Source organism: Salmo salar, chromosome 06 (genome assembly GCF_965601325.2).
Source record: "Salmo salar chromosome 06, fSalSal1, whole genome shotgun sequence".
NCBI lineage: Eukaryota > Metazoa > Chordata > Actinopteri > Salmoniformes > Salmonidae > Salmo > Salmo salar.
The window spans coordinates 36659741-36686711 of NC_138296.1; the positions used below are offsets into that span (position 1 = coordinate 36659741).

At 44.7% G+C, this 26971-nt stretch overlaps 3 protein-coding genes across 4 annotated transcripts; 2 read left to right on the forward strand and 1 right to left on the reverse strand.

Annotated features, from left to right (window-relative positions):
- Positions 1-2892: 2892 nt before the first annotated feature.
- LOC106607030 (thioredoxin, mitochondrial) lies at positions 2893-9848 on the reverse strand. 2 transcript variants are annotated; one of them, XM_014203576.3, is made up of 4 exons: positions 9741-9848; positions 8892-9154; positions 4039-4162; positions 2893-3782 (listed from the first exon to the last, which is right to left on the reverse strand). In XM_014203576.3, the coding sequence occupies exons 2-4, from the start codon at positions 9152-9154 to the stop codon at positions 3666-3668; spliced, it is 504 nt and encodes a 167-aa protein (XP_014059051.1). In that variant the 5' UTR covers positions 9741-9848; the 3' UTR covers positions 2893-3665. The 2 variants fall into 2 exon arrangements, with proteins under 2 accessions (XP_014059051.1, XP_014059049.1); XM_014203574.3 differs by lacking the exon at positions 9741-9848 and adding an exon at positions 9575-9717.
- Positions 9849-10000: 152 nt separating this feature from the next.
- LOC106607029 (uncharacterized) lies at positions 10001-13924 on the forward strand. Its single transcript, XM_014203573.3, has 2 exons — positions 10001-10791; positions 11172-13924. The coding sequence occupies exon 2, from the start codon at positions 11387-11389 to the stop codon at positions 12452-12454; it is 1068 nt and encodes a 355-aa protein (XP_014059048.3). The 5' UTR covers positions 10001-10791; positions 11172-11386; the 3' UTR covers positions 12455-13924.
- Positions 13925-18919: 4995 nt separating this feature from the next.
- Positions 18920-26855, forward strand: LOC106601163 (CCN family member 1). Its single transcript, XM_045720338.2, has 5 exons — positions 18920-19143; positions 20171-20384; positions 21055-21471; positions 21843-22021; positions 24325-26855. The coding sequence occupies exons 1-5, from the start codon at positions 19093-19095 to the stop codon at positions 24628-24630; spliced, it is 1167 nt and encodes a 388-aa protein (XP_045576294.2). The 5' UTR covers positions 18920-19092; the 3' UTR covers positions 24631-26855.
- Positions 26856-26971: the final 116 nt, after the last annotated feature.

The following is a 26971-nucleotide window of genomic DNA, read 5'->3' on the forward strand; positions in this document are numbered from 1 at the left end:
ACTACAGACCAGTATCCCTTCTTTCTTTTCTCTCCAAAACTCTTGAGCGTGCCGTCCTTGGCCAGCTCTCTTGCTATCTCTCTCAGAATAACCTTCTTGATCCAAATCAGTCAGGTTTCAAGACTGGTCATTCAACTGAGACTGCTCTTCTCTGTATCACGGAGGCTCTCCGCACTGCTAAAGCTAACTCTCTCTCCTCTGCTCTCATCCTTCTAGACCTATCTGCTGCCTTTGATACTGTGAACCATCAGATCCTCCTCTCCACCCTCTCCGAGTTGGGCATCTCTGGCGCGGCTCACTCTTGGATTGCGTCCTACCTGACAGGTCGCTCCTACCAGGTGGCGTGGCGAGAATCCGTCTCCGCACCACGTGCTCTCACCACTGGTGTCCCTCAGGGCTCAGTTCTAGGCCCTCTCCTATTCTCGCTATACACCAAGTCACTTGGCTCTGTCATATCCTCACATGGTCTCTCCTATCATTGCTACGCAGACGACACACAATTAAGCTTCTCCATTCCCCCTTCTGATAACCAGGTGGCGAATCGCATCTCTGCATGTCTGGCAGACATATCAGTGTGGATGACGGATCACCACCTCAAGCTGAACCTCGGCAAGACGGAGCTGCTCTTCCTCCCGGGGAAGGACTGCCCGTTTCATGATCTCGCCATCACGGTTGACAACTTCATCGTGTCCTCCTCCCAGAGTGCTAAGAGCCTTGGCGTGACCCTCCGCTAACATCAAGGTGGTGACCCGATCCTGTAGGTTCATGCTCTACAACATTCGCAGAGTACGACCCTGCCTTACACAGGAAGCGGCGCAGGTCCTAATCCAGGCACTTGTCATCTCCCGTCTGGAGTACTGCAACTCGCTGTTGGCGGGGCTCCCTGCCTGTGCCATTAAACCCCTACAACTCATCCAGAACGCCGCAGCCCGTCTGGTGTTCAACCTTCCCAAGTTCTCTCACATCACCCTGCTCCTCCGCACACTCAACTGGCTTGCAGTTGAAGCTCGCATCTGCTACAAGACCATGGTGCTTGCCTACGGAGCTGTGAGGGGAACGACACCTCCGTACCTTCAGGCTCTGATCAGTCCCTACACCCAAACAAGGGCACTGCGTTCATCCACCTCTGGCCTGCTGGCCCCCCTACCTCTGCGGAAGCACAGTTCCCGCTCAGCCCAGTCAAAACTGTTCGCTGCTCTGGCACCCCAATGGTGGAACAAGCTCCCTCACGACGCCAGGACAGCGGAGTCAATCAACACCTTCCGGAGACACCTGAAACCCCACCTCTTTAAGGAATACCTGGGATAGGATAAAGTAATCCTTCTAACCCACCCCTCCCCCCCCACAAAAAAAAGATATAGATGTACTATTGTAAAGTGGTTGTTCCACTGGATATCATAAGGTGAATGCACCAATTTGTAAGTCGCTCTGGATAAGAGCGTCTGCTAAATGACGTAAATGTAAATGGTCCTTTAAAGAAGGGGAATCAACAAGTACGCCTGTATAAGTCTATACCTATCATCAGCACAGTAGTCAAGACACTGAACACAGAGAAAGAAAGGGAGGGGGAAAAGAGAAAACATGAAGGGAGAGGGAGGACTCGTTCAAAATAGATCATTAACAAAAGGGACTGCTGAACTACTATTCCAGCCATTTCAACTATGTGATAGAGTCCAAACAGAAATGTCTTTCATTGAGTACAACAGCAGTGTGGATTATAGATCGAGACCATTAGCTACTCCAACCGTACCTGCTTACTCACACCTGTTTATGTAATACCTATGGAATTCCTCTTTGAAAATCCCTGGATGTTTATATCCTTTATAACTGGCTACTGAACAGCTTGACACTCAGTCAATTTCTTGGGGGCCGTTATTTGTGTAACAATGATCTAATCCAAGGTTATTAAAACTACAGACGGGACCTGTAAAATGTACTCCGTTTAAGGGTAGCAAATAAGTAGCTTGGAAGCCTGTGCCATGACAATGTCAGCGGTGATTCTGTAATAACACGCTATGATCGTGAGGCACGCAGTGTGGGAATGACCCGGTGTGTCGTCATGTGAGACGTAATGATAACTGGAGATGGGGAGTCAGAGCCCAGGTGCCTACATAGACAGCTTGGTGAGTTAGGGTGTAGGGGAGATGACTGGGGTGAAGCCGTGGACATAGGGGGACGTGCTTCAGGCTTCCACACTGTTACACTGATGAGTGGGGGGTGAAACAAGTAAAGAGAGAGAAACAAAGAGAGACTGATTAAATAGGAACTGAATTAAAGGATAAAACTGAAAATACAGGAGGATGGAGAGACATGAAATGGAAAAGAGGAGAAACTGAATGAGGGATAAGTAGGCCGTCATTGTAAATAAGAATTTGTTCTTAACTGACTTGCCTAGTTAAATAAAAATAAATAATTGAATGAGAAGGAAAAGAATGTGGCAAGGTAGCTTAATAAACAGACAGAAGACTATTCCAGCTCATTAGGTCCATACAGAAGTTTGTCAGTAATGGTGAGAACATCACACCCATTCTACTAGAAAGAAATATGTCAATTAATCTGTGACAGAAAACATCCCTGCCTCCCAGGTAAACAAACATCACACCATCATCCTTAGTCAACATTCTATCACCACTCCCCTAACTAGACTGCCCACATAGTTAACATGGGAATCACATGGCTGAAATATTACCACAACTGATTAGACGTAAACTTCATAATTTACATACCACCGAAAATAAAATAAAGTTATAAAAAATATTATTTTACAGCTAAAGAAGTCATATACAGGTCTAAAGTCCTCCAATATTACTATGAAACCACTTCCTCATGATTCTTAGTCCTTTACCGCATGTAATAGCAGACCACAAACCAATTCACACTCCAAATATAGAAAACCTTTAATATTCTTTATTTATTCTCTTGGTCATATTACATAGTTTATTGAAATAAAATCTAAATCGAACCCATATATCCATATGCGTTTCCCGCTTATCTCAAATTTCTCAGTCAAAACCAAGAGACAGACCGGTACAGACTGAGAAACTCATACACAGATACATCCATACAGACACATTCCACTCTCACATTAGGCATAATGGTGGAAAATGACCGTGCAGCCTACAATGCTAGGGGAAGGCCGCCCTCGAGTGGACTAAAGAAGGAACTGCAAAGAGAGACATCACAGCTCATTCACCAATATCACATTTCCTGTTAACGTCACTGCCCACTTAATACTAAACGACTTGTCCCTGTACAGCAGTGTAGTCGCCCATCCTTTACAATCTATTGTAGTAAACTGGTACACACTGGCTCAGGCTGCTCTACTAGTTTCCACAGGGTGGGGCCATTATATTACAGGTTGATGGAGGGAGGAAACCGCTGCAAGATGGGAGCAATATATGGAAATTAAGTTCACACAAGCACACACCCATCACCAGACAATAGACAGACAGAATAATACAAAGCAGAGAGTTTAGGGATGGGTGTGAGCGTGTGCCTGTTTGTCAGGTGGGATTGTGGTCTTGTGGGATTGTGGGATTGTGGTCAGGTGGTGGGTGGGTTGTTAGTTGTTTTAACAGGTTCAACATGGCCGTGTAGCGCTGAGGACCAGGCCAGGCAACAATGGGGTCATAAGGGGTTGGATCACAGGGATGTGATTGACATGTTCATTGTCCAACGAGCTTGCTGACAAACGAGTCCAGCGCCTCATCATCTTTGATTCCCACAAACTGGTCGATGATGTCGCCTCCTCGCATGGCAATTACCGTGGGCACCGCCGATACCTGTAGAGAGAAGTAGAGGTCAGTAACCACAATGACAGTCAAAGGGACTGTTCCAGAACAAAATTCATCCTTCCTTCCTTCTAGTAATCCTTGATCTGATATGACTGGGTTGCTGTAAACTATGTAGTGGAGTCCCTGCTTTCACAAACCCCACCATTTTAGATCAGGAGTTACTTCAAGGAAGGGAGGAAAGAAGGTAACATTTTCTTACTAACATTTGCAATATCAATCAATAATGTCAACAGCTTCCACTTACCCCATATTCAATGGCCAAGTCTGTGTGATCGTCTATGTCGACCTTTGCCATGGCAACTTTGCCTTTCTGTTTGGCGACAGCTTTCTCTAATCTTGGCCCCAGTATCTTGCAGGGACCACACCACCTTTATAGCACAAACATGGGATGTCTGGTTAGAACTAATAATACTGAAGGTATCAAAGTCTCCACAAAATATATATCTGTGAGTACAGAATAGAACCTGACAATAACATTAAATTGTTGCCTAGCAAGACAATGTCAAGAAGTTGGCAAAAACATAAACCCAGGTCAACACTGACCACTATGCATATCAAGGTCATGTGTATCATGTTGACTGTATATACAATGCCTTGCAAAAGTATTCACCCCCTTGGCATTTTCCTTATTTTGTTGCATTGCATAACTTTTTATTTGGATTTAATGTAGTGGATATACAAAATAGTCCAAATGTGTGAAGTTAACAAGTAATTCTTTTAATTTCAAAAAAATAAAAAAAACGGAAAAGTGGTGCGTGCATACAGTTGAAGTGGGAAGTTTACAGACACCTTAGCCAAATACATTTAAACTCAGTTTTTCACAATTCCTGACATTTAATCCTAGTAAAAATGCCATGTCTTAGGTCAGTTACGATCACCACTTTATTTTAAGAATGTGAAATGTCAGAATAATAGTAGAGAGAATGATTTATTCCAGCTTATATTTCTTTCATCACATTCCCATTAGTATTTGGTAGCATTGCCTTTAAATTGTTTAACTTGGGTCAAACGTTTTGGGTAGCCTTCCACAAGCCTTCCACAATAAGTTGGGTGAATTTTGGCCCATTCCTCTTGACAGAGCTGGTGTAACTGAGTCAGGTTTGTAGGCCTCCTTGCTCACACACGCTTTCTCAGTTATGCCCACAAATTTTCTATGGGATTGAGGTCAGGGCTTTGTGATGGCCATTCCAATACCTTGACTTTGTTGTCCTTAACCTGTTTGGAATAGGGGGCAGTATTTTCACGGCCGGATAAAAAAACGTACCCGATTTAATCTGGTTACTACTCCTGCCCAGAAACTAGAATATGCATGTAATTAGTAGATTTGGATAGAAAACACTCTAAAGTTTCTAAAACTGTTTGAATGGTGTCTGTGAGTATAACAGAACTCATATGGCAAGCCAAAACCTGAGAAAATTCCATACAGGAAGTGCCCTGTCTGACAATTTGTTGTCCTTCTGTAGCATCTCTATCGAAAATACAGCATCTGTGCTGTAACGTGACATTTTCTAAGGCTTCCATTGGCTCTCAGAAGGCGCCAGAAAGTGTAATGGGGTGTCTGCGGTCTCTGGGCGAAGAACAGCAGGATAATTTGTTAGTGGTCAGCCTAGGAACAGTGACACTGGAGATGCGCGTCCACGAGACTACTCCATTTTTTTCTTTCAGCCTTTGAATGAATACAACGTCGCCCGGTTGGAATATTATAGCTATTGTACGAGAGAAATAGCATAAAAATTGATTTTAAACAGCGTTTGACATGCTTTGAAGTACGGTAATGGAATATTTTGACATTTGTCACGAAATGCACTTGCGCGTCACCCGAACGCACAAACAAACAAAACGGAGCTATTTGAATATAACTATGGATTATTTGGAACAAAAACAACATTTTAAAATCTGACACCGCGATTGCATAAAGGAGTTCTGTATCTATAATTCTTAAAATAATTGTTAAGTTTTTTGTGAACGTTTATCATGAGTAATTTGGTAAATTCACCGGAAGTTTGCGGTGGGTATGCTAGTTCTGAACATCACATGCTAATGTAAAAAGCTGTTTTTTGATATAAATATGAACTTGATTGAACAAAACATGCATGTATTGTATAACATAATGTCCTAGAAGATCATCAAAGGTTAGTGCTGCATTTAGCTGTGGTTTTGGTTTTTGTGACATTTATGCTTGCTTTGAAAATGGCTGTGTGATTATTTTTGGCAGGGTACTCTCCTGACATGATCTAATGTTTTGCTTTCGCTGTAAAGCCTTTTTGAAATCGGACAATGTGGTTAGATTAACGAGAGTCTTGTCTTTAAAATGGTGTAAAAATAGTCATATGTTTGAGAAATTGAAGTTATAGCATTTGAGGTATTTGTATTTCGCGCCACGCTCTACCATTGGATATTGGTGAGGCGTTCCGCTAGCGGAACATCTGTCCCTAAAAGGTTTTAAGCCATTTTACCACAACTTTGGAAGCATGCTTGGGGTCATTGTCCATTTGGAAGACCCATTTGCGACCAAGCTTTAACTTCCTGACTAATGTCTTGAGATGTTGCTTCAATATATCCACATAATTTTCCCTCATCATGATGCCATGTATTTTGTGAAGTGCACCAGTCCCTCCAGCAGCAAAGCACCCCCACAACATGATACTGCCACCCCCGTGCTTCACGGTTGGGATGTTGTTCTTCGGCTTGCAAGCCTCCCCCTTTTTCCTGCTAACATAATGATGGTCATTATGGCCAAACAGTTCTGTTTTTGTTTCATCAGACCAGAGGACATTTCTCCAAGAAGTCCGATCTTCACCCCATGTGCAATTGCAAACAGTAGTCTGGCTTTTTAATGGTGGTTTTAGAGCAGTGGCTTCTTCCTTGCTGAGCGGCCTTTCAGGTTATGTCGATATAGGACTCGTTTTACTGTGGGTATAGATAATTTTGTACTCGTTTCCTCTAGCATCTTCACAAGGTCCTGTGCTGTTTTTCTGGGATTGATTTGCATTTTTCGCACCAAAGTACATTCATCTCTAGGAGACAGAATGCGTCTCCTTCCTGAGCGGTATGACGGCTGTGTGGTCCCATGGTGTTCATACTTGCGTACTATTGTTTGTATAGATGAACGTGGTACCTTCAGGCATTTAGAAATTGCTCCCAAGGATGAACCAGACTTGTGGAGGTCTAGAATTGTTTTTCCGAGGTCTTGGCTGATTTCTTTTGATTTTCAAATAATGTCAAGCAAAGAGGTACTGCGTTTGAAGGTAGGCCTTGAAATACATCACAGGTACACCTCCAATTGACTAAAATGACTGTCAGTTAGCCTATCAGAAGCTTCTAAAGCCATGACATAATTTTCTGGAATTTTCCAAGCTGTTTAAAGGCACAGTCAACTTAGTGTATGTAAACTTCTGACCCACTGGAATTGTGATACAGTGAATTATAAGTGAAATAATCTGTCTGTAAATAATTGTTGGAAAAATTACTTGTGTCATGCACAAAGTAGATGTCCTAACCGACTTGCCAAAACTATAGTTTGTTAACAAGAAATTTGTGGAGTGGTTGAAAAACGAGTTCTGACTTCAACTGTATGTATTCACCCCCTTTGCTATGAAGCCACTAAATACGATCTGGTGCAACCAATTACCTTCAGAAGTCACATAATTCGTTAAATAAAGTCCACCTGTGTGCAATCTAAGTGTCACATGATCTATCACATTATTTCAGTATATATACACCTGTTCTGAAAGGCCCCAGAGTCTGCAACACCACCAAGCAAGCGGCACCATGAAGACCAAGGAGCTCTCCAAACAGGTCAGGGACAAAGTTGTGGAGAAGTATATATATCTGGGTTGGGTTATAAAAAAAATATCCAAAACTTCCCACAGAGCACCATTAAATCCATTATTAAAGATGGAAAGAATATGGCACCACAACAAACCTGCCAAGAGAGGGCCGCCCACCAAAACTCACAGACCAGGAAAGGAGGGCATTAATCAGAGGCCTAAGATAACCCTGAAGGAGCTGCAAAGCTCCACAGCGGAGATTGGAGTCTATCCATAGGACCACTTTAAGCCGTCCACTCCACAGAGCTGGGCTTTATGGAAGAGTAGCCAGAGAAAAGCCATTGCTTAAGAAAAAAAAAAATAAGCAAACATTTGTTGTTCACCAAAAGGCATGTGGGAGACTCCCCAAAAATATATGGAAGGTTAGCTGAGACTGGTTAGATGAGACTAAAATTGAGCTTTTTGGTCATCAAGGAAAACGCTATGTCTGACGCAAACCCAACACCTCTCATCACCCCGAGAACACCATCCCCACAGTGAAGCGTGGTGGCAGCATCATCCTGTGGGTATGTTGTTCCGTCGGGAGGGACTGGGAAACTGGTCAGAATTGAAGGAATGATGGATGGCGCTAAATACAGGCAAATTCTTGAGGGAAACCTGTTTCAGTCTTCCAGAGATTTGAGACTGGGATGGAGATTCACCTTCCAGCAGGACAATGACAGGTGTGGGGAGTTCCTTACCAAACAGTGACCTTCATTCATCAAGTCCAAGGGAGGAGCGAAACCCGCAGGCACTCTGCCCTATGTGAATGAGTTTGACATGTTGTAGAAGAGCATGAACCCAATGTGGCTGTCCTGGCATTGTGTAACCTCAAATGATCTACCTCCAATGGAAACACCATCAGATGTCAAGCCATGCAGCCAGACACATACAGTATGGGTAAGGTGTTATCACACATGATATGCACTCAGTCACAACGTTCACTGTTATGCTTTAGTCTTACAATAGGAAAGCTGTTGAGCATATGTCAAAATCTATATAATTGATAAATACATTCACGTATTGGGTGCATTGTTGAAAAAGCTATGGTCAGGTTTACAAGCATGGTTGTAAACCATCATTTGATTTCTGCTATAAAAGTTATGTTTCCTGCTGTCATCTCAGTAGTCTAATTTCAACAGGCAGACATAGATGCTTCTCCATGTATTGTCTCTTAGGGGCTTTGCCTTCTCATTAGAGGGTAGTTTGTAAATGCTGTAAGTGGAGCCTAATATCCCCTCTGGTGGTTTATGAAACATATTTGTGAATTAATCTATCAGCTACTCACTGGGCATGGAAGTCAATAAGCACAGGCAGCTCACTGTTGATGACTTTCTCTGTGAAGTCCTCATGGTCCTGCACAATGAAGGAGACCTCTCTGCAGGAAGTGTGGGGCAGGGAGCGGGGCAAAGTGCGTTTGGGGGAAAGGAAGGATAGAGGGGTAGTGGAGGAACGCAGGGAGGTAGAGAAGGAGGAGGTGGGGGCCGGGAGACAGCGAAGGTCTTTTACTGAGAGGGTCCAAATTCTACGTACTAGCAGCCGGTGAGCCATCTGAAAGGAGACATATAGGGGGAAGAGAACAAAAGACTGATCAGTAAATGTAATTTCATGGCACCATAATCAAAACAGGGCCACTACTCAGGCAGAGCTACTATGGTTGGACAGTGACATCAGGGGGAGGACACCTATGCAAGACTTTCTTGTTTACCACCATACAGTAACATGTAGGTGTGTGCGAGATGGCTGGCTTTGTGGCTATGCATAACATGAACAGCAGGGAACTAGATTCAAACAGATTCCCTAGCTAGCTAACGCTAGCAAATTTCACTGACAACTGCTGATACGGCAATAAACCAGAGTTTTTAGATAGTTATTTTTCTAGTGGCTTGACCATCCAATAAAACGGCGTCGTGTTTCGCAACCACTGTGTGAGTATTTACGAAATGGGTTTAGATTGTTTTTTAGAATAACCTCCGTGTGACTTTGCCTGTGTCTTCCTTCTCTCTTTCCACACGCCTGCGTCCTCCCATTATAAAACGCCCACATCCACAAACCGGAGCAAAACTACTGCCATTACGTGCCAATGTCACCCAGAATATGATTGTAGTGACACAGACAAATAACACAAAACACTTACCGTTCTGTACACTATCGTCCTGTATGAAGTACTTCCGTTTACAATTCAGATAAGAGGATGCACAGATTATTTGTGGCTCTCGTGTTTAAATTTGAGCGAGTAGCGCCGCCACAAGTTAAAATTCAGAACTACAGTGGCGCCAGTGCACTTGAAGGGTTATGAAAGGTTCTCTGGCAAAACAATGGGAAGACCTCAAGATAGGAGTTCTCGAGATAGAGGAGGTGAGGTGGATTTGCAAATCGTTGAGACCTCACGGAATCTGACACAGAAGGAGATACTATTGTCTACCTTTGTCAATAATCATACACCGAAAAATATTGCGGATACCTATACAAAATTACCCAAATGAGCTGCTTTCAATCTTGATGATTTAACAGATGGAAAGAGAATGGGGATACCTAGTCAGTTGCACAACTGAATGCATTCCGCATATAACGCCTCTGAATCACAGAGGTACTGGCGGCTGCCTTAATCGACGTCTACGTCATCGGTGCCCGGGGAGCAGTTGTTGGGGATTAACTGCCTTGCTCAAGGACAGAACGGTAGATTCTTTTCACTTTGCCGGCTCGGGGATTCAAACCAGCGACCTTTCGGTTACTGCCCCAACGCTCTAAACAGCTATAGGCTATCTGCCTATAAAGTTCACTGCATTGAGCTCAGGCATCTATAAATTCACCTAAGCGAAATTATCAATATGGGTAGCATGCTGGCCCTTTCTCTTCAGAGAGCCATTCATTCATAATTGATGGGGAGACTAAAATGAAAGTGAGAAGTGAGGCTGTCTCGACCACCTTTCATGTCAGATGGCCACCGGATGAAAGGTAGAGAGATGTGGGTGTGTGAGGTGCAGAGGAGACTGAGACTAGATAAGGAGAGAGTAGACAGCAGACAGACAGACAATGGATTCAGAAATGGGGGCAAAGCATTGCTGCTGATGATGATGTGGACAGGAGAACCAGACTGCTGCATTAACAATGAATGGATATTCAATCAAAGCCAGCTCATTCCTGAAGTTGAGAACTGAGAAGGCAGAGAGAATACACCTGACCCTGTGAGTGGCTTTCACGTGTTCTTTGTAGACCTGTAGTACTTCTTACCATGACTTAGCTATTGTACACATAATCATTGCACTGCACTCAATGTTCTCTCTTTGACTGGACACGGACTGTTTTCTCTGGATGTAGTGCAATACAATAGCTTTGATGACTTAACTCTGAATAACTCTGTGTCAGTGGAGGCTGCTGAGGGGAGGACGGCTCATAATAATGGCTGGAACGGAGCAAATGGAAGCCATGTGTTTGATATATTTGATACCATTCCACTAATTCCCCTCCAACCATTACCATGAGCCCTTCCTCCCCAATTAAGGTGCCACCAACCTCCTGTGCTCTGTGTTAATTCTGTACATTTGTATCCACTGTCTACTTATAGGGTACCTTGATGAACGAGATGTTTATGACCTATCCGGACATTGGTGAAGTGACTTCAGGATATTTTTAAAACGTAGTACATTTAGGAAAAGTCTAACAAGAGGTCTTCACAGACCATATCAACCAGAGGTGATCATCTTACCAAGTGAACTGTTTTACCCCATCCAATACCATTAAACACAGTCTCCCATCTACCTCCACCTGTAACAAGGTAGAATGTCCCAGCCTTCCCGACACTGGCAGTTTGAACATGGGGACAGATCTGATGACTTCTGCAGGCACCTCAAAGAGGGGGAGGAGGAGAGAGGAGCAGATGTAATGCTCCAGAAGACGGGTGAAGAGATGAAACCCTCTATCACCCTTCGCCCCCCACCTTTGTTCCGCAGCATCGGACCGTCGGGGCTGTCGGCCAGCCTACCACCCCACCGTCGTCTCCGCTCCATATTCCGCAGATCCAGAGCGGTGCTGCCTGCGAATAGACACACCGGCGAGGTTTCAGGAACACACACCCTCCAAGATTTACTGTCAGGCACCCACATCAACACACTCCCACATCAACTGACTCACAATGACGTAGTGTCAGAGAAGGACGTTCACATAAACACAGACTCAGAGACACAAACACAGCCCAAGAGACTCATGAGTGCACATGGGCTCACTGTATTAGAACCACCAACTGGACCTCTCACAGATACACTCTCATTCATAGTCAGTGCTGAAAGCAGACAGCAGGGCGGACAGCCTTTTTCTCAGCTTTCCCCACCCCTAAGGACCCATATCAAAGGCAGGGCAAGATGGGGCAGAGCAGTGTCTCCTCTTAAAATGCGAGATAATCTTGGGACTGGAGAGGGAGGAGTGAAAGAGAAGCAGAAGGTGAAGAAGAGGAGGCTGGAGTGTAAAGGAGAGGACCATGTCAATGACAGATATGTCCCATCCTTCACCCCAGAGACAGAGGGAGATGGTGGACTGTGCCAGTGGTTACAGAGTCTGGGGATTGGAGATAGAGAGGAGGCCATTTCCCCCAACAGAAGTAAACCGCAGCAGAGTGGGTTCAGAGAGAGGATGGCTGGACACAGAGAGGGGTATTTACATCCAGCAGCCAACCACAGGAGAGACAGACGCCCCCACTTCCTCCCACCTATCTGTCAGTCTGGCTCCCTCCTCCATGTACCCCTGCTGCTTCCCGATAACTCCCCGCCACCCTCGCCATGCACCTCCCCACACGCCCCCTTCCATCCCTTGCCTGTACCCCTCCTCCACCCTCTGCCCTTCAGGAGGAAGTGATATTGTCCAGCAAAGGAAAGGGGTCTCTCAACTCAGGAGGCCCATTTGTGTTTATGCTGTATGCGGTTTTCTGTCTTGTTACTTCGGCATATTCTGACTGACACTTAGCTTATGTAAGCTTATATAATGTATTTGCATATAGCGCATTACATCTACACATCCTTAACAAATCTTATCCAGGTATAATGTATGTTGCTCTTGCCTATTATACTGTACGTCCTTTACAAATAATCACATGAATAGTTTCTAAAGGATATGCTGCCCTGTCACATTTCAATTGCATTACATTTAGCATGTTTAGTTTGAAAGATCCAGGGCATTGTTGTTTCTCAGGATTAACATCAACAAGTGAACCAACCTCAGCGTTTCAGTAATGGTGTGCCCTGCCTTGTCCGTCTATAGACCGTGTCCAGATATCCCCCGCAGAGAGCCCCCTCCTCTGATCAGAGAGGAGGCCCATGTTGTTTTTGAGGTGTCGGTTGGGGCCTGAACAGTGCTGTGCTCTGTGTGCAGCCTGTGGTGGGAGCTGCGTGTCAGGGCCAGAACACCGGCGTCTCAGTCCTCCTCACTGCCCGCCTCGCACAGCCTGCCGTTTATGTGTTTACCCTCAAACGCAGCACAAAATGTTTGTGAGTCAGGCTCCCCCCCCCCCCCCCCCCTCCATTAGGCGCCAAACAAACATTGCACCGGAAATTGCAGGGATATCTGGGATTTTTGAGGGGTCCCAGCAGACAGGGGGCGAGGTCAAGAACAAGGATGCTTTCTGTGACATCTTAGAGGTGGGGGGGGGGGGGTTGGCCAAAAGAGAGGGTGTGACCAAGGCTGGGTGGCAGGGGGGTGGGCAGAGTCAGTAAGCTTCATTACGACTGATCAACAGGCACATGTGACCCAGTTTCCGATGCCCTTTGACCTTATTACGTTCCTTGAGCCCACAGCGCGTGCCACTCCTGACCTCGTTCGTCACCAAGCTGACCCGAGCGCTAGGCTAATGCTAACCATTGACGTAGCTGTTATAAGGCCCCGTGTCACATGTAGCAGCAACCTATTTTTTGGACTGCTAACTGGTCTAGCTTGTTTCCTCTCATTCCTTCTCCCTCCTTGGCCATTCACTCCACAGGACAGACAGGACAGTGGGCCCAGTACAACCATTGACGAGGCTGAGATTTTATGTCACCCACAAACAAAGGAATAATGAATGAGAAAGTGTATGCTCTTTGTTCACAGGGTGCTATCTGGGTTTTGTCCAAGCCTCGTCCTCGCCAAACCCCAATGTCCTTACTCATAATGGCCTGGTGACACATGTAGTACATTGCACAGTAAAATGGCTGTTAGCTTAAATTGTTCCCAACAGGGCAAGTACAGTGAATGACCTTGTACTTATTTAAATTAAATTAAAGTGAAACAGAAACCAAAGTCCAAGTCCGCTTTTTCTCAGTCGCATAATTTTCACTGTTTCTGCTCTGTCATCTGTGCTGTATACAGATGCAGAGCCTTTCTCTCTCTGTCCAGACGCAAGCTCTATAATTTAGACCTCTGTCTGCTCTTTATTTTCTCTCTATACATATTAAATTATCATCAATTAGGAGATTGTTTGACTTCAAATGCATAGCTATTTAAAAATATCTTTGTTTGATTGAAATGAATGACTACTTGGTCTATGTTTTGTGTGAAGAGTGAAAGTGTACACAGACTGTTGATACATAGGAAAGCATATTTACACGTACAGTATAATGCTAATGTGCACGTGTTTAAGAGTCATGCACACATACTGTAGTGTAGTAAAGTGTACCTGCATAAGGATGTAAATTCATGGAGGGAGCTAAACCTGATAGTGTGTAGCAGTAGAGGCGTGCACACGTGTAGGTGCACGAAGGTGTGTGTGTTTCCCAGTTTCTGCCCTCTCCGTCTCCTCCGTGCTGCTCTACTCTTCTACCAGTGTGGAAGTCAACAGAAGAGTTCCTGTTCTAGGTATAAAAATAACTGTGGGACTTAAATTCCTCTCTCTCTCTTTCCTCTTTTCTCCCTCCCTCTCCCATAACCTCTCTCTTCACTTGCTTCGGAACAGGTTGTGTTCTTTCTCTTGCTCCCAGTCACCCTGCCCCTTCCCATGTGCCAGCATTGAGAGACACACCCAATGCTGATGTGATTTGAGCAATCACAGGCCATATACATACAGTTTTAGTGCACAAAAATGTCTGTGTGTGTTTGTGTAACAGAATGCACCTCAACAGGTGTGGCAAGCAAGAGCTCCCTCCTGACTTTAACAAACACTCCACACCTGTCCCCCTTCTCTTCTAATCCTCCCGCCTCGCATGTGTAAACCAGTGGAGGCTGCTGAGGGGAGGGCGGCTCATAATAATGGCTGGAATGGAGCAAATGGAATGGCATATGGTTATGTGTTTGATACCATTCCACCAATTTTTCTCCAACAATTACCACAAGCCGGTCCTCCCTGATTGTTTGTATATTTGTATTTATTTAACCTTTATTTAACTAGGCAAGTCAGTGTCCAGAATGAATATATTCTCCTTCTGAAGACTGTTCTTCTGCTCAGATTGAGAATATTCTCAATAGTTCTTATTTACAATGAAGGCCTACCAAAAGGCTACGGGGTGGGGGCTGGGATTAAAAATACAAATATAAAATACAAATATAGGACAAAAGACACATCACAACAAGATAGACAACGCTACATAAAGAGAGACCTAAGACAACAACATAGCAAGGCAGCGACACATGACAACACCGCATGGTACCAGCACAACATGACAACAACATGGTCAATTAAGGTACCATCAACCTCTTGTGGTGTAAACAAACTTCCCTCCAGCTGACCATCTCTTTTTTACCTTTCTCATGGAACCAACTTGTTCTGTTGTTTTGGAATAAAAGTTGGTAATGGAGGTATTAGGTCTGAACTGCCAGTCATGAAATGGCAGACCTCGTCTTTCTTTTCAGTGATCTCACAGAACTATCCTCCCTTCTTTACTTTCTCTCTCTGTTCTCAGTCTCTCCCTCTCTTTTTCTATTTCCACCACAGAAGGTTTGTGGCACCTTAATTGGGGAGGATGAGTTGAATGGTATCAAATACTTTAAACACATGGTTTGATGCCGTCACCTCTCTGATTCAGAGGGGTTGGGTTAAATGCGGAAGACACATTTCAGTTGAACACATTCAGTTGGACAACTGACTAGGTACCCCCTTTTCCCTTTCCATTCCATTCGCTCCGTTCCAGCCATTATTATAAGCTGTCCTCCCCTCAGCAGCCTCCACTGATTTCCACAGACTTGTTTATGAAAGTATAATGTTTGATCTCTTCCTCAGCTGCCACCGCCCACCTTTTTTCCGCTCCTTCCACTCCCCCTTTACCTTCCCGCTTACCGCCGTGAATTCTATTTGATCATAAACGGGGAGGGATTTCCACTGACGTAGTCAAAGATCTGAAAACAAACCAGTGCCACTTTAGCTATTACCAGTTGACGTTTGCTGTCAACATAGAATGCAAAGGTTAGCAGAAAGGTCATTGAATATTTGCAATGTCTATGCGTGAATATCCATCTCAGAGAGAGAGAGAGAGAAGTATGTGTGTGTGTGTGTGTGTGTGTGTGTGAATTTTGAGTGTCTGTGCGTGTGTTTTCTGTTGGTGTTATATATTGGAAAGTGTATGTGTGCGTTGGGTGGGACCAGTTCAGACTACATTGGAAAGGACACGTCCTTTGATGAGTCATGGTAGCCTAAGCTTTGAGGAAATATGAAAACAACAACACGGCTGTGAGTGTGTCCATCTATTACTTAGTCCTTCATTTTCTCTCGCTGGGGGGGGATCTTCTTACCTTGACCAATTACATCACCTCATTACACAGTCAGGATTAGACAGAGATGGATTGAGTGGGAAGAGGATAAAGGAGTGTGTGTATGTGTGTGTACAGTCTGTGTGTCTTCAGTAAAACAGGTTATAATGCGGCACACTTTGTCGTCACAGTTCGTGTCAATGTACAGTACCAGTTACAAGTTTGGACACACCTACTCATTGAAGGGTTTTCCTTTATTTTTACTATTTTCTACATTGTAGAATAATAGTGAAGACAAAACTATGTAATAACACATATGGAATCATGTAGTAACTAAAAAAGTGTTAAACAAATAAAAATATATTTATATTTTTCAAAGTAGCCACCCTTTTTCTTGATGACAGCTTTGCACACTCTTGGCATTCTCTCAACCAGCTTTATGAGGAATGCTTTTCCAACAGTCTTGAAGGAGTTCCCACATATGCTGAGCACTTGTTGGCTGTTTTTCCTTCACTCTGCGGTACAACTGCTACCAAACTATCTCAATTAGGTTGAGGTCAGGTGATTGTGGAGGCCAGGTCATCTGATTCAACACTCCATCACTCTCCTTATTGGTCAAATAGCCCTTACACAGCCTGGAGGTGTGTTTTGAGTCATTGTCCTGTTGAAAAACAAATGATAGTTCCACTAAGCGGAAACCAGATGGGATGGCGTATTGCTGCAGAATGCTGTGGAAGCCATGCTGGTTAAGTGTGCCTTGAATTCTAAATAAATCACTGACAGTGTCACCAGCAAAGCACTCCCACACCATCACACCTCCTCCTCCATGCTTCACAGTGGGAACCACACATGTGGAGATCATCCGTTCACCTACTCTGCGTCTCACAAAGACATGATGGCTGGAACCAAAAAATCTCAAATTTGGACTAAAGGACACCAAAGGACAGATTTCCACCAGTCTAATGTCCATTGCTTGTGTTTCTTGGCCCACGCAAGTCTCTTCTACTAATTGGTGTCCTTTAGTAGTGGTTTCTTTGCAGCAATTTGACCATGAAGGCCTGATTCATGCAGTCTCCTCTGAACAGTTGATGTTGAGATGTGTCTGTTACTTGTACTCTGTGAAGCATTTATTTGGGTTGCAATCTGAGGTGCAGTTAACTGTAATGAACTTATCCGTTACAGCAGAGGCAACTCTGGGTCTTCCTTTCCTGTAGCGGTCCTCATGAGAGCCAGTTTCATCATAGCGCTTGATGGTTTTTGTGAATGCACTTGGAGAAACTTTCAAAGTTCTTGACATTTTCCAGATTGACTGACCTTAATGTCTTAAAGTAATGATAGACTGTCGTTTCTCTTTGCTTATTTGAGCTGTTCTTGCCATAATATGGACTTGGTCTGTATACCACCTCTGCCTTGTCACAACACAACCGATTGGCTCAAACGCATTAAGGAAAGAAATTCTACAAATTAACTTTTAACAAGGCACACCTGTTAATTGAAATGCATTCCAGGTGACTACCTCATGAAGCTGGTTGAGAGAATGCCAATAGTGTGCAAAGCTGTTATCAAGGCAAACGGTGGCTACTTTGAAGAATCTCACATATAAAATATATTTTGATTTAACACTTTTTTGGTTACTACATGATTCCATATGTTTTATTTCATAATTTGCACGTCTTCACTATTATTCTACAATGTAGAAAATAGTAAAAATAAAGAAAAATCCTTGAATGAGTAGGTGTGTCCAAACTTTTGACTGTTACTATATGTTTGCATGATTGCTGTACAGTTTAACAGTGTGTCAGTGGATTGTGGTATGTGTGTCTACCTCTTAACACAGTATCAGTGTGTAACAGGGCACACTATATGGTCAAAGTGTGTACAAGCTCAGGTAAACCGAGAGCTTCCTGTGTCCGTGTCCATGGGAGCGAGCCCTGGATTAGCCCGACTGTTCTCACCTCCGTTCCGCTCTGCTTTGGTCTGCACTCACCACCACTGGACCTTTTGCTCCCTCCTTCAATAAATGTCTGTGAGAGAAAGAGAGAGCGACCAATGAAGGCCACGTAGAGGGGCACCATGGGAATCTATGAGGAAGGTAAGATGGATGTTGACGACAGACAGGATATGGAAGGAGGAGAGAGTGATGGATTGAAAGGGGTTGTTATTGCTATAATTTTCACCATCACCTTCGTAGACTTGTGCAAATGTTTGGTATATCAGAGCTAATTCCACTATAACGTCTACACTCCCATCTATATGTATACTTTATCTGTCTCGCTCTCCTCGTCAAGTATTTTTATAAAGAAGGGGACCAAATTCCTAACTGTTTTCTATGGCTGTTCCAGTTTTAATGTAGCACACACTAGCCAGCTGAGTATATTTATCTTGCCTTTCACAAAACAGCAGCTGTGAAAACAACTTAAAAGCATCAATAATATTATTTTAATTCAAACATAAATAAAAAAACACCAAAAGCCAGGTCCTCTTTGGAATGTAGTTATTCAGATTTTTTATGAATGAACGCATTCATGTTGGCCACGCCTCAAACCCCTCCCCGTTCGGAATACCCTGGCCTCATGCCCGCCTCTTAATTGGCTAGACCGACTGTGGTAGGCGGAGCCGCAACAAAAGCACGGGGGCAATATATAACCGAGCTGCAAAAATGAATCGATTGAAATGTGCAGGTGTTGATATTCTATGAAGAACGCTACACATTCATTTTGGAATTACTGCGCCTTGTTTGACAGTTCCCGTTGTGGGGTTTTGTTCGTGGACTAAAGCAGCAATTATTTTCTTGTGACAAAAGTTACATTTTCTTTATTTTTTCCATTCAATTGTCATTTGACAACATGAGGACGTTAATATTGCGTGTTCTGTTTCAAATGACGACTATTGCCTTGGTAAGTGTATGCAATGTTTTTGTATTATTTTGGCTTCAGCCAAGCTTGTGTAAACATTGTAAATAGAAGTTCACGTGTCGGGTCGGTCTCCTGTCAGCACAGTGGCGGGTAGTCAACAGACTGCACCACCGACAAGCGTACTGGTCCTCTGTCTTCAGCGTTATAAGAAATATCTCTGGGTCTCTGAATATTGCTTTAATGTGAAGGCACTGTGAATTTGATGTTACAGTTGAGTAAATGCTGTCGTTTTACCTTTTACAGTGAACATTTATGGCCAGATGGGGCCACCCCACTACTAAAATCTGTTTCCAGAAAACAAAAGTAGGGTTCTGTACTCTGTAATGAAAGTGATGTTGATCACAGTGTCTTCTATACACTAAGATAGAGACAGAAAGGAACAGTGTGGTTATCTGACTCTAATGCATGACATGACGAATGATGTTAACCTGACTCAAGTGCTCATGTTTTACCTGGGTTCCTGAATATCATTGGAATATTGGACCACTACTGCCCTTTAAACCCCAGTGGCACACAAGGACCCAAACAGGGCTCCCAAACTGAGATGAAAAGTGACACATTCAGGTCTGGAAATGGATGGAACCTGCTGTGCGGAAACCACTCAATCCCCCTGGCCCAGGATGGCATGGCAGCAGAGGGATACTTCGGATAGTCTTATCCTGTAGACAGGCTGTAGACAGGCAGACCCAAAACCTTTTTATCAGGGTTATGGGGGGCTGTGGTGTTGGGACTCAGGGAGGGGGTCACATTGAATTTCTCTTTCATCCCTGCCAAGAGGAAGGCGACAGCAACAGAGGGTGGGAAAGTGTCCCAGGGGGGTGGTGCTGCTGGGTATTTAGTGAATATTTAAGCCAAACACACTTTGAAGATCTTCTGTGCTCTGTAGCCTGACTCCACTTGAAACAAACAGTTTCTCGTTCTATTAATGTTTAGGCTATGAACGGCCCTCATTGAAATCCTTTTTTCAATCCTCTGTATTGCACCATTCCCTCCAACCTGCCCCCTGTAGGTGAGTGCTGGCTGCCCTGTGATGTGTGAGTGCCCGGCTGGCCCCCCCTCCTGTCCCCCGGGGGTCAGCTCTGTACCTGATGGCTGTGGCTGCTGTAAGGTGTGTGCTGCTCAGCTCAACCAGGACTGCCACGACTCACACCCCTGTGACCACCACAAGGGGCTGGAGTGTAACTATGGCAATGACGTGGGCCGCACTCATGGCATCTGCAGGGGTATGTACACAATACAAACAGGGTTGTCAGGGTTCATGAGGGTTGGGTTTAGTCTGGGGTTGTATGGATTCAATAAAAAGTGAATGTTGGTTGTCTTCGATATGGATCTGGGGTTTGAAACTGGTGCCATGTTTAGAAGAGAGAGCAGGGGGCAGAATGTATTTATCTAGCTCCGTGTCTTGCCACATGTGCACACACACACAGGGGTATTTTTATGTGTGTGTGTGTGGGGGGTTCTATATAAAGGAGGGTATTTGGGGGTGTTGTATGGAAGTCCCGCAGAGGGACTGAAGCGGAACGACATTGTAAACAAGTCAAAATTCCTCTCTGGACTAAGAATAGAGGCTCCTTCATTAAACTGGGGATAGAGTGTCTACCTCTACTGTCATTTCACTTCCTACTTCTAATACACAATTAGTTCTGGACCTTTCTTGTTGATGTGTCCATCTCTCTCTCTCTCTCTCTCTCTCTCTCTCTCTCTCTCTCTCTCTCTATTCCTTTGTCTCTGTTGTTGTCCCTCTCCTCCACTTTGTTCATTACCTCACTCAACTTGAACTCTTTGTGTTTTAAGCAATATAACCAAAGGCATGGCCATAGGCTAGTGATACCTCAGAGCCTTCTACATACAGACATCATTGTGTTTCCTTTTTTTATCTGTCTCCCCTAACAGCGAAGCTCGAGGGTCGCTCCTGCGAATACAACGGACGGATCTACCAGAACGGGGAGAATTTCCAGGCTGGCTGCAAGCACCAGTGTACGTGTATTGACGGGGCAGTGGGCTGCGTGCCCCTGTGCCCCAGCCACGTGCCCCTGGCATCGCCCTCCTGCCCTGCCCCGCGCCTGGTCAAGGTGCCTGGGCAGTGCTGCCTCAGTATTGACTGCCACAAGGGCTCATCCGTTGTACCCCCAGTACAACGGCACCCACTGCCTCCAGCCTACCCGCCTTTCCCCTTCATGCCCTACCCTGCCTACCCCTACAAACCATACTCCAAGCCTTACCACTACAAACCCAAGGATACCATGGGAAACGAGCTGGTGGAGGTAGAGAAGAAATGGGACAAGCTGCGAGGGCACAAGCACCTGGCGGGTAAGAGAGGGCGCCGTGATGTTGCCTTAGAGCGCCGTCTGTTTCCTCCCCGCAGTAAAACGTCATGTTTTAGCCTTTTAGCCCCCGACTCACAAACAGACCCACTGTGCACCCCTAGCCTTTCCCCTGCATGTGTGTTTGTGTGTGTCAGTGTTTGAGTGCGCCATGTTATCCACTGCCTACTTGTGCACCAGAGGCGCACACACACCACTCTCTCACAGCATATACCTCTGTCGTCCAGCTTTTCCTTCTCTGTGATCACCCTCCTCTATGCGTCAGTGTTGCCTGTTCAGTGAATGAGGCCAGTGTGCTTACATCTCTCTCTGCCTCTCCCTCTGGTCCTCTCTCCCCCACTCTCTCCTTCCGTCCAGCATGGAGGCAGTTTGGAGGGCAGTGTGTGGTCCAGACCACGAGCTGGTCCCAATGCTCACGCAGCTGTGGGATGGCCCTGTCCTCTCGTGTCACCAATGACAACGCCCAGTGTAAGCTAGTGAAGGAGACGCGTCTGTGCAACATCCGGCCCTGCAGCTCCATGTCCATCCCCGTCAAGGTAATGTGTGTGTGTGTGTGTGTGTGTGTGTGTGTGTGTGTGTAAATGGTCTAGAAACCATAAAGAGCAACTGAAGGCAATAAACAACTTCTCTTGTAGTAAACGGCCTATGTGGCATCGATATTAGTCAAACATTTACTCCAGTGTCAAAACTGACTACAAAATGTAAATAAGATAATTTGGGTCATAAAGTCAGTCTCGTCCCAAACTGAGATTTGTGAGATAATTACAGAAAAATGGTATGTCACAGAATGAAGGGTACCATGACAGGTTTTTGGGGTTGGGTTTATTTCAATCCTGCCCACAGCAATCATCAATTCGGAACCCAGCTGCACGCGTCCCTGGTCGTAATGCCCAAGGTCAATTTGGTTTGACATTCAATGCCGTTACGGGGCTAGCTAAGGACCAGTAAATCACACAATGTACATGCGACAATATTTTAAAATGTCAACAGCTCCAAATTTGATTTAATTATAAGCCGTAGAAATGAATATACATATATTGAAAGCATTTAATTAGACAACTGAAAGATGTGCAACATGAACATATTGTCCCATTTACATTGTGTAATTTGACGGTCCCTAACTAGCACACTGGCCAGCTGAAGCTAATCGGCGAAAGAAGTTGGCTTGCTTGCTAGTCTAGGCTACTTCCAGACAAGACCTGGTTAGACTGTTTCACGTTATCTAGAACATGGGTTCCCAACCTATGGGTCACGGCCCCCCATAAGTTGCGCCAACATTTCGTGGTAGGGCGTGGGACATTCCTTGATTTGAGATGACGCATACATCGGTGACACTTTAGGCTAGAAACAAGTGGGAAGATGCCAGAGGAACACTCGACTGATGCACATGGGAATATATTTGGTTTGGCTCTATGACATTCAGAAGCTGAGCTACGACCTTCTAAAGTCGAGGAGTCAAAGAAATTGGACTTTACTTCTCAAGCAATCTTATACAATGTGTGACTGTCGCTATCAATTGATCTATTCACTTTGTTTAAAAGAGAATATGTATAATTAAAATGGGAGTTCATATAAATACCATAAAACATATTTGGTAGCGGAATGACATTTGTGGAAATCGGGTCTAGAACTTATTTTCCTTATCTATTATGATTATCATCAAAAAGATGTCAAGAGTCTTGTTAAACTACGGAGAATTGAAGGAAATTGGCTTCAAATAACATTTTCCTGTCCTTCACGTTAAACCAAATAAAGCTGGTCGTGTATTTAATATAGGCTAAATCAATAAACAATCATGTCCAAAATAAAGGGGGGGCCTGACTTATTTTTTACGTGAAAAAGGGGGCCCTGGAGTATAAAAGGTTGGGAACCCTTGAGCTAGAAGAGTGAGTGACTGTGTACTGTTTTTGGCAGAGTGAAAGTACAAACGCTTCCCACATTCTTACACACACATCAAAGCACTCCTCCATGACCCAAATCTCGTTCTCAGTCGCATTTCCTAATGAGGAGAATTGAAACCGAGGCTAATCCAGGAAGTTCAGCCCACCTTGCAGCTGTCACCATTTTGGTGTGGCAACCATTTAATAGTCCCCCTACCTTCATACATTGTAGGTACATGTATTTAGGTCAATGCCTGCATCCCAGTCTAAACCATAAGCGACTGTGTGGACAGGGGTGTGCCCACATCCATATTAATATCATGGTATTAAGTGCCCCTCCTTCTGGCAAGCTCTCCCAGTGTGGGTCTGAGCCCACTCTATTCACAGTACTGTTGCTGTGGAACAAGTTCAACTGAACTGTGAATGGAAAAAGCATCATTAGAAGACTAACAGTACAAGGCACCAAATAATTGTGACAGTGGAATGTAGACTCTTGTCTTTGAGTTATGTGGGAGCTAACATGTAGCCACATCCATCATGCTCCCACTGTGACCATGTCTCTGAGGTGTTAATAGGCCCTTGTGTGTATGACGCAAAGCGCTCTCCATTCTCCCACTCCCTCGCTTTCTCTCGTTTCATGCAACACCCTTAAACGCTCTCCCTCTCTACATCTCACCAGAGCAGTGATTCACTGATGAGTCTGGTTGTTAGGCACCTGTCTTAATATGTTCTCTCTGTGTTTTGCGAGTTGTTGGGGCGTTAATGTGACACTATGCCACCTCATAACTGTTGGTGTTGGATGCCCACCCACCCATACCATCACCATGCCCCTCCCTAGCCCTGGTCTTGTTGTTTTGACCTTTCCTCAGATTTTCTCTCCCTGGGCCAGCATAATAACTGCAGTAATGGTTCACTGGGACTGTAACGTGACTAACCGAGGCTCTTTCTCTTCTCCACAGAAAGGGAGGAAGTGCTCCCGTACCCACAAGGCCCCAGAGCCCCTGCGTCTGTCCTATGCTGGCTGCCGCAGCACACGTCTCTACCGGCCCAACTACTGCGGCCTGTGTGTGGACGGCCGCTGCTGCTCACCCCGCCGCACACGCACCGCCTCCGTGACCTTTGCCTGCCCTGATGGCGAGCGCTTCGACCACTCCGTCATGTTCGTGCAGTCCTGCAAGTGCAGTGATAAGTGTAGTCATCTGAACGAGGTTGCCCTCCCGCCCCAGCAGTGGCTCTACGGAGACACACACAAGTTCACAGACTAGCGTCCCCCTCAAATCCCTCACTCGCTCCCCATCACTTTACCCACCAGCTAAGCCCCCCGATAGAGAAGTAGTCCTAAGAGTATCTTTGAGTAGACACTAGCCAGATGCAAAGATCCCCCACCACCCTCCTGGAGCATGTTTTGGGAGGCCTGGGTGAAGGAATTTGATTGGTTGATCTGCATTCTGGACAGAGATGAGTGACTAGTGCCGGCCTTAGAGTAGACACCCGGTCCATTGTGGTTCATCAACCGGAATCACCAAAGTGTGTAAATAGACAAACATGGATTTGTCCGGCCACCATTTTGTCACTCCCCATGCACTCCTGTACTCTGGGACTGAACCCGCACTGTGGGGACGATGGAGAAAGGTGGGACACACCCAATGCAGACTCCAACCCAGCTGCTGCACACACACCCAGTAGACGTGTGAACTTGGGATGGTAAGGTGTTACATTTCATGGTGACTGCCAGCATAGAGTAGGCCTGTCAATGGCAAGCAGGTCTGGTTTGAGTGGAAGGAGAATCAGACTTGCAAGAAAACAGAATGACTTATCCAGTAGATTTCCAATACCTGCTATTTGCGTAACCAAATTAAGACACTAAAAGACAAAGTTTTTGTGGGACAGAAGATGGCAACTCCACAGAATGCTCTGGAAGGGACATTTGTATTTGTAATGATATTTATTGTTGTGACAGACGATGACACAGTGGTTGCCAATGAGAGAAGCGATGCTGCTATGTTTGGAGCGGCATGACCGGAGGGCCCTGAGAGAGAGACAAAACATCTGAGATTTGTCAGCAGAGAGAGGGGAGTTCCGGGAGGTCTGGGACTTAATCCCTGGTCACACCAGTGTTCACTGTAATCAAACAGACACATTACCTGAGCAATAGTGGACGAAGACAACTCCCCAAGGAGAGATGTTATGGTTAGAGACAGACTGGCGCAGAACCTGTTGGCTGAGGCTTTGTGTGTGATAAGTCATTACACAGTTGGACCAGTCTCCATTTCTTCCTCAGCCCTGAAACAGTGAGACATTTAACATAGTGCCAGCGGAACAAGCCTCTGTTTTTGGCATTGAGAAGTCATGTTGTTGATTTGAAGTAAATTACAATCCTGGCTGAGGGGGTAGAAAGAACCTCAGCCACCCTCTGGTTTGTTATAAAAAATAAAAATTCCTGCATATGAAGTAAACATATAATTTGTAACTAGCGGGCGGGACCGTTTGACTCAATCTGGCCTGTAATCTAGCAACTGATCCACAATACTCCACGAAACAAAACTCTTACTCATGTTGCTTTATGTTTGTGGCGTCTAAATCTGCTCTCTGCCATTGAAGGTTAACATGTCGATGATATCATGCTCATTAGACTGAAGCAGACATGAGGACACTACAAAGGGATCAGCACTACAGTGGTTACCAATTTCCTCCTTTGCATGGACATGCGTCAGTAGTCTGTTTTAGCACCTTGAAGAGATTAGCATAACAGTTGTCTGAAGTTGGAGGTTAAGATTCTGTATTGGTGAGACATGGACCTCTTTAGATTTACTAAACTTCCAAATTCTCCCCTATTAGGACGGGTTGATAATTAATGCACCTTAGCAGCCTTGTTCATTACTTAATCAGAGTGGTATATCTCAGACTAAAAGATGTAACTCACATGCTTTTCCCTCTGACTCCATGAAAAGTATTAGAGGATTCAAGTATTGAAGCCCATATTACATTGTAGTCCATGAGATTTTTCACCTGCCTTAAGTGTTGATTTGTATTTTTCTATGATTCAACTTTTTGTACAACTTCTAGGTTGGGACAGGCTTTCATAGTTGCCGCACACAGCCTGTTAGGTGATTGACTTTAAAATAAAAATGGACGTTATCGGATTGGTTAGACACTGCTATCACTCTTACCTATGTAGATTGTGATTTGAGAAGTATTTGGTTTAATAACTGGACACTAGAGCAGCTATGTACAGATGCATCCTTGTTGAGTTTCTGCCGTGTATAGGCCAATCCATGTGAGTTACCTTTTAACCAGTCCATGTATAGCTAGCACTGAGCAAGTCTGGGTTCTGTGATGTGGGCACAGCACACACTGCCATTTGAAATCTCTTTGCTTTATTGAACAAGTGATTGAAAACTTGTAGAGGCAAATATCTGGTTTTGTCCTAACTTTGATTTACTGGCTAATTGAGTTCATGCTGTATTTGGAATAAAGTGTTTCACGAACACCCTGGATGTTGATGTATTACCTAAAGAACAAGTGCACCCTTTCACAGGTCTGACTAGTACAGATACAACCGGAAAGGACTTTCGTAGCAGGTTAGAATAATTTAACGTGGCAGGT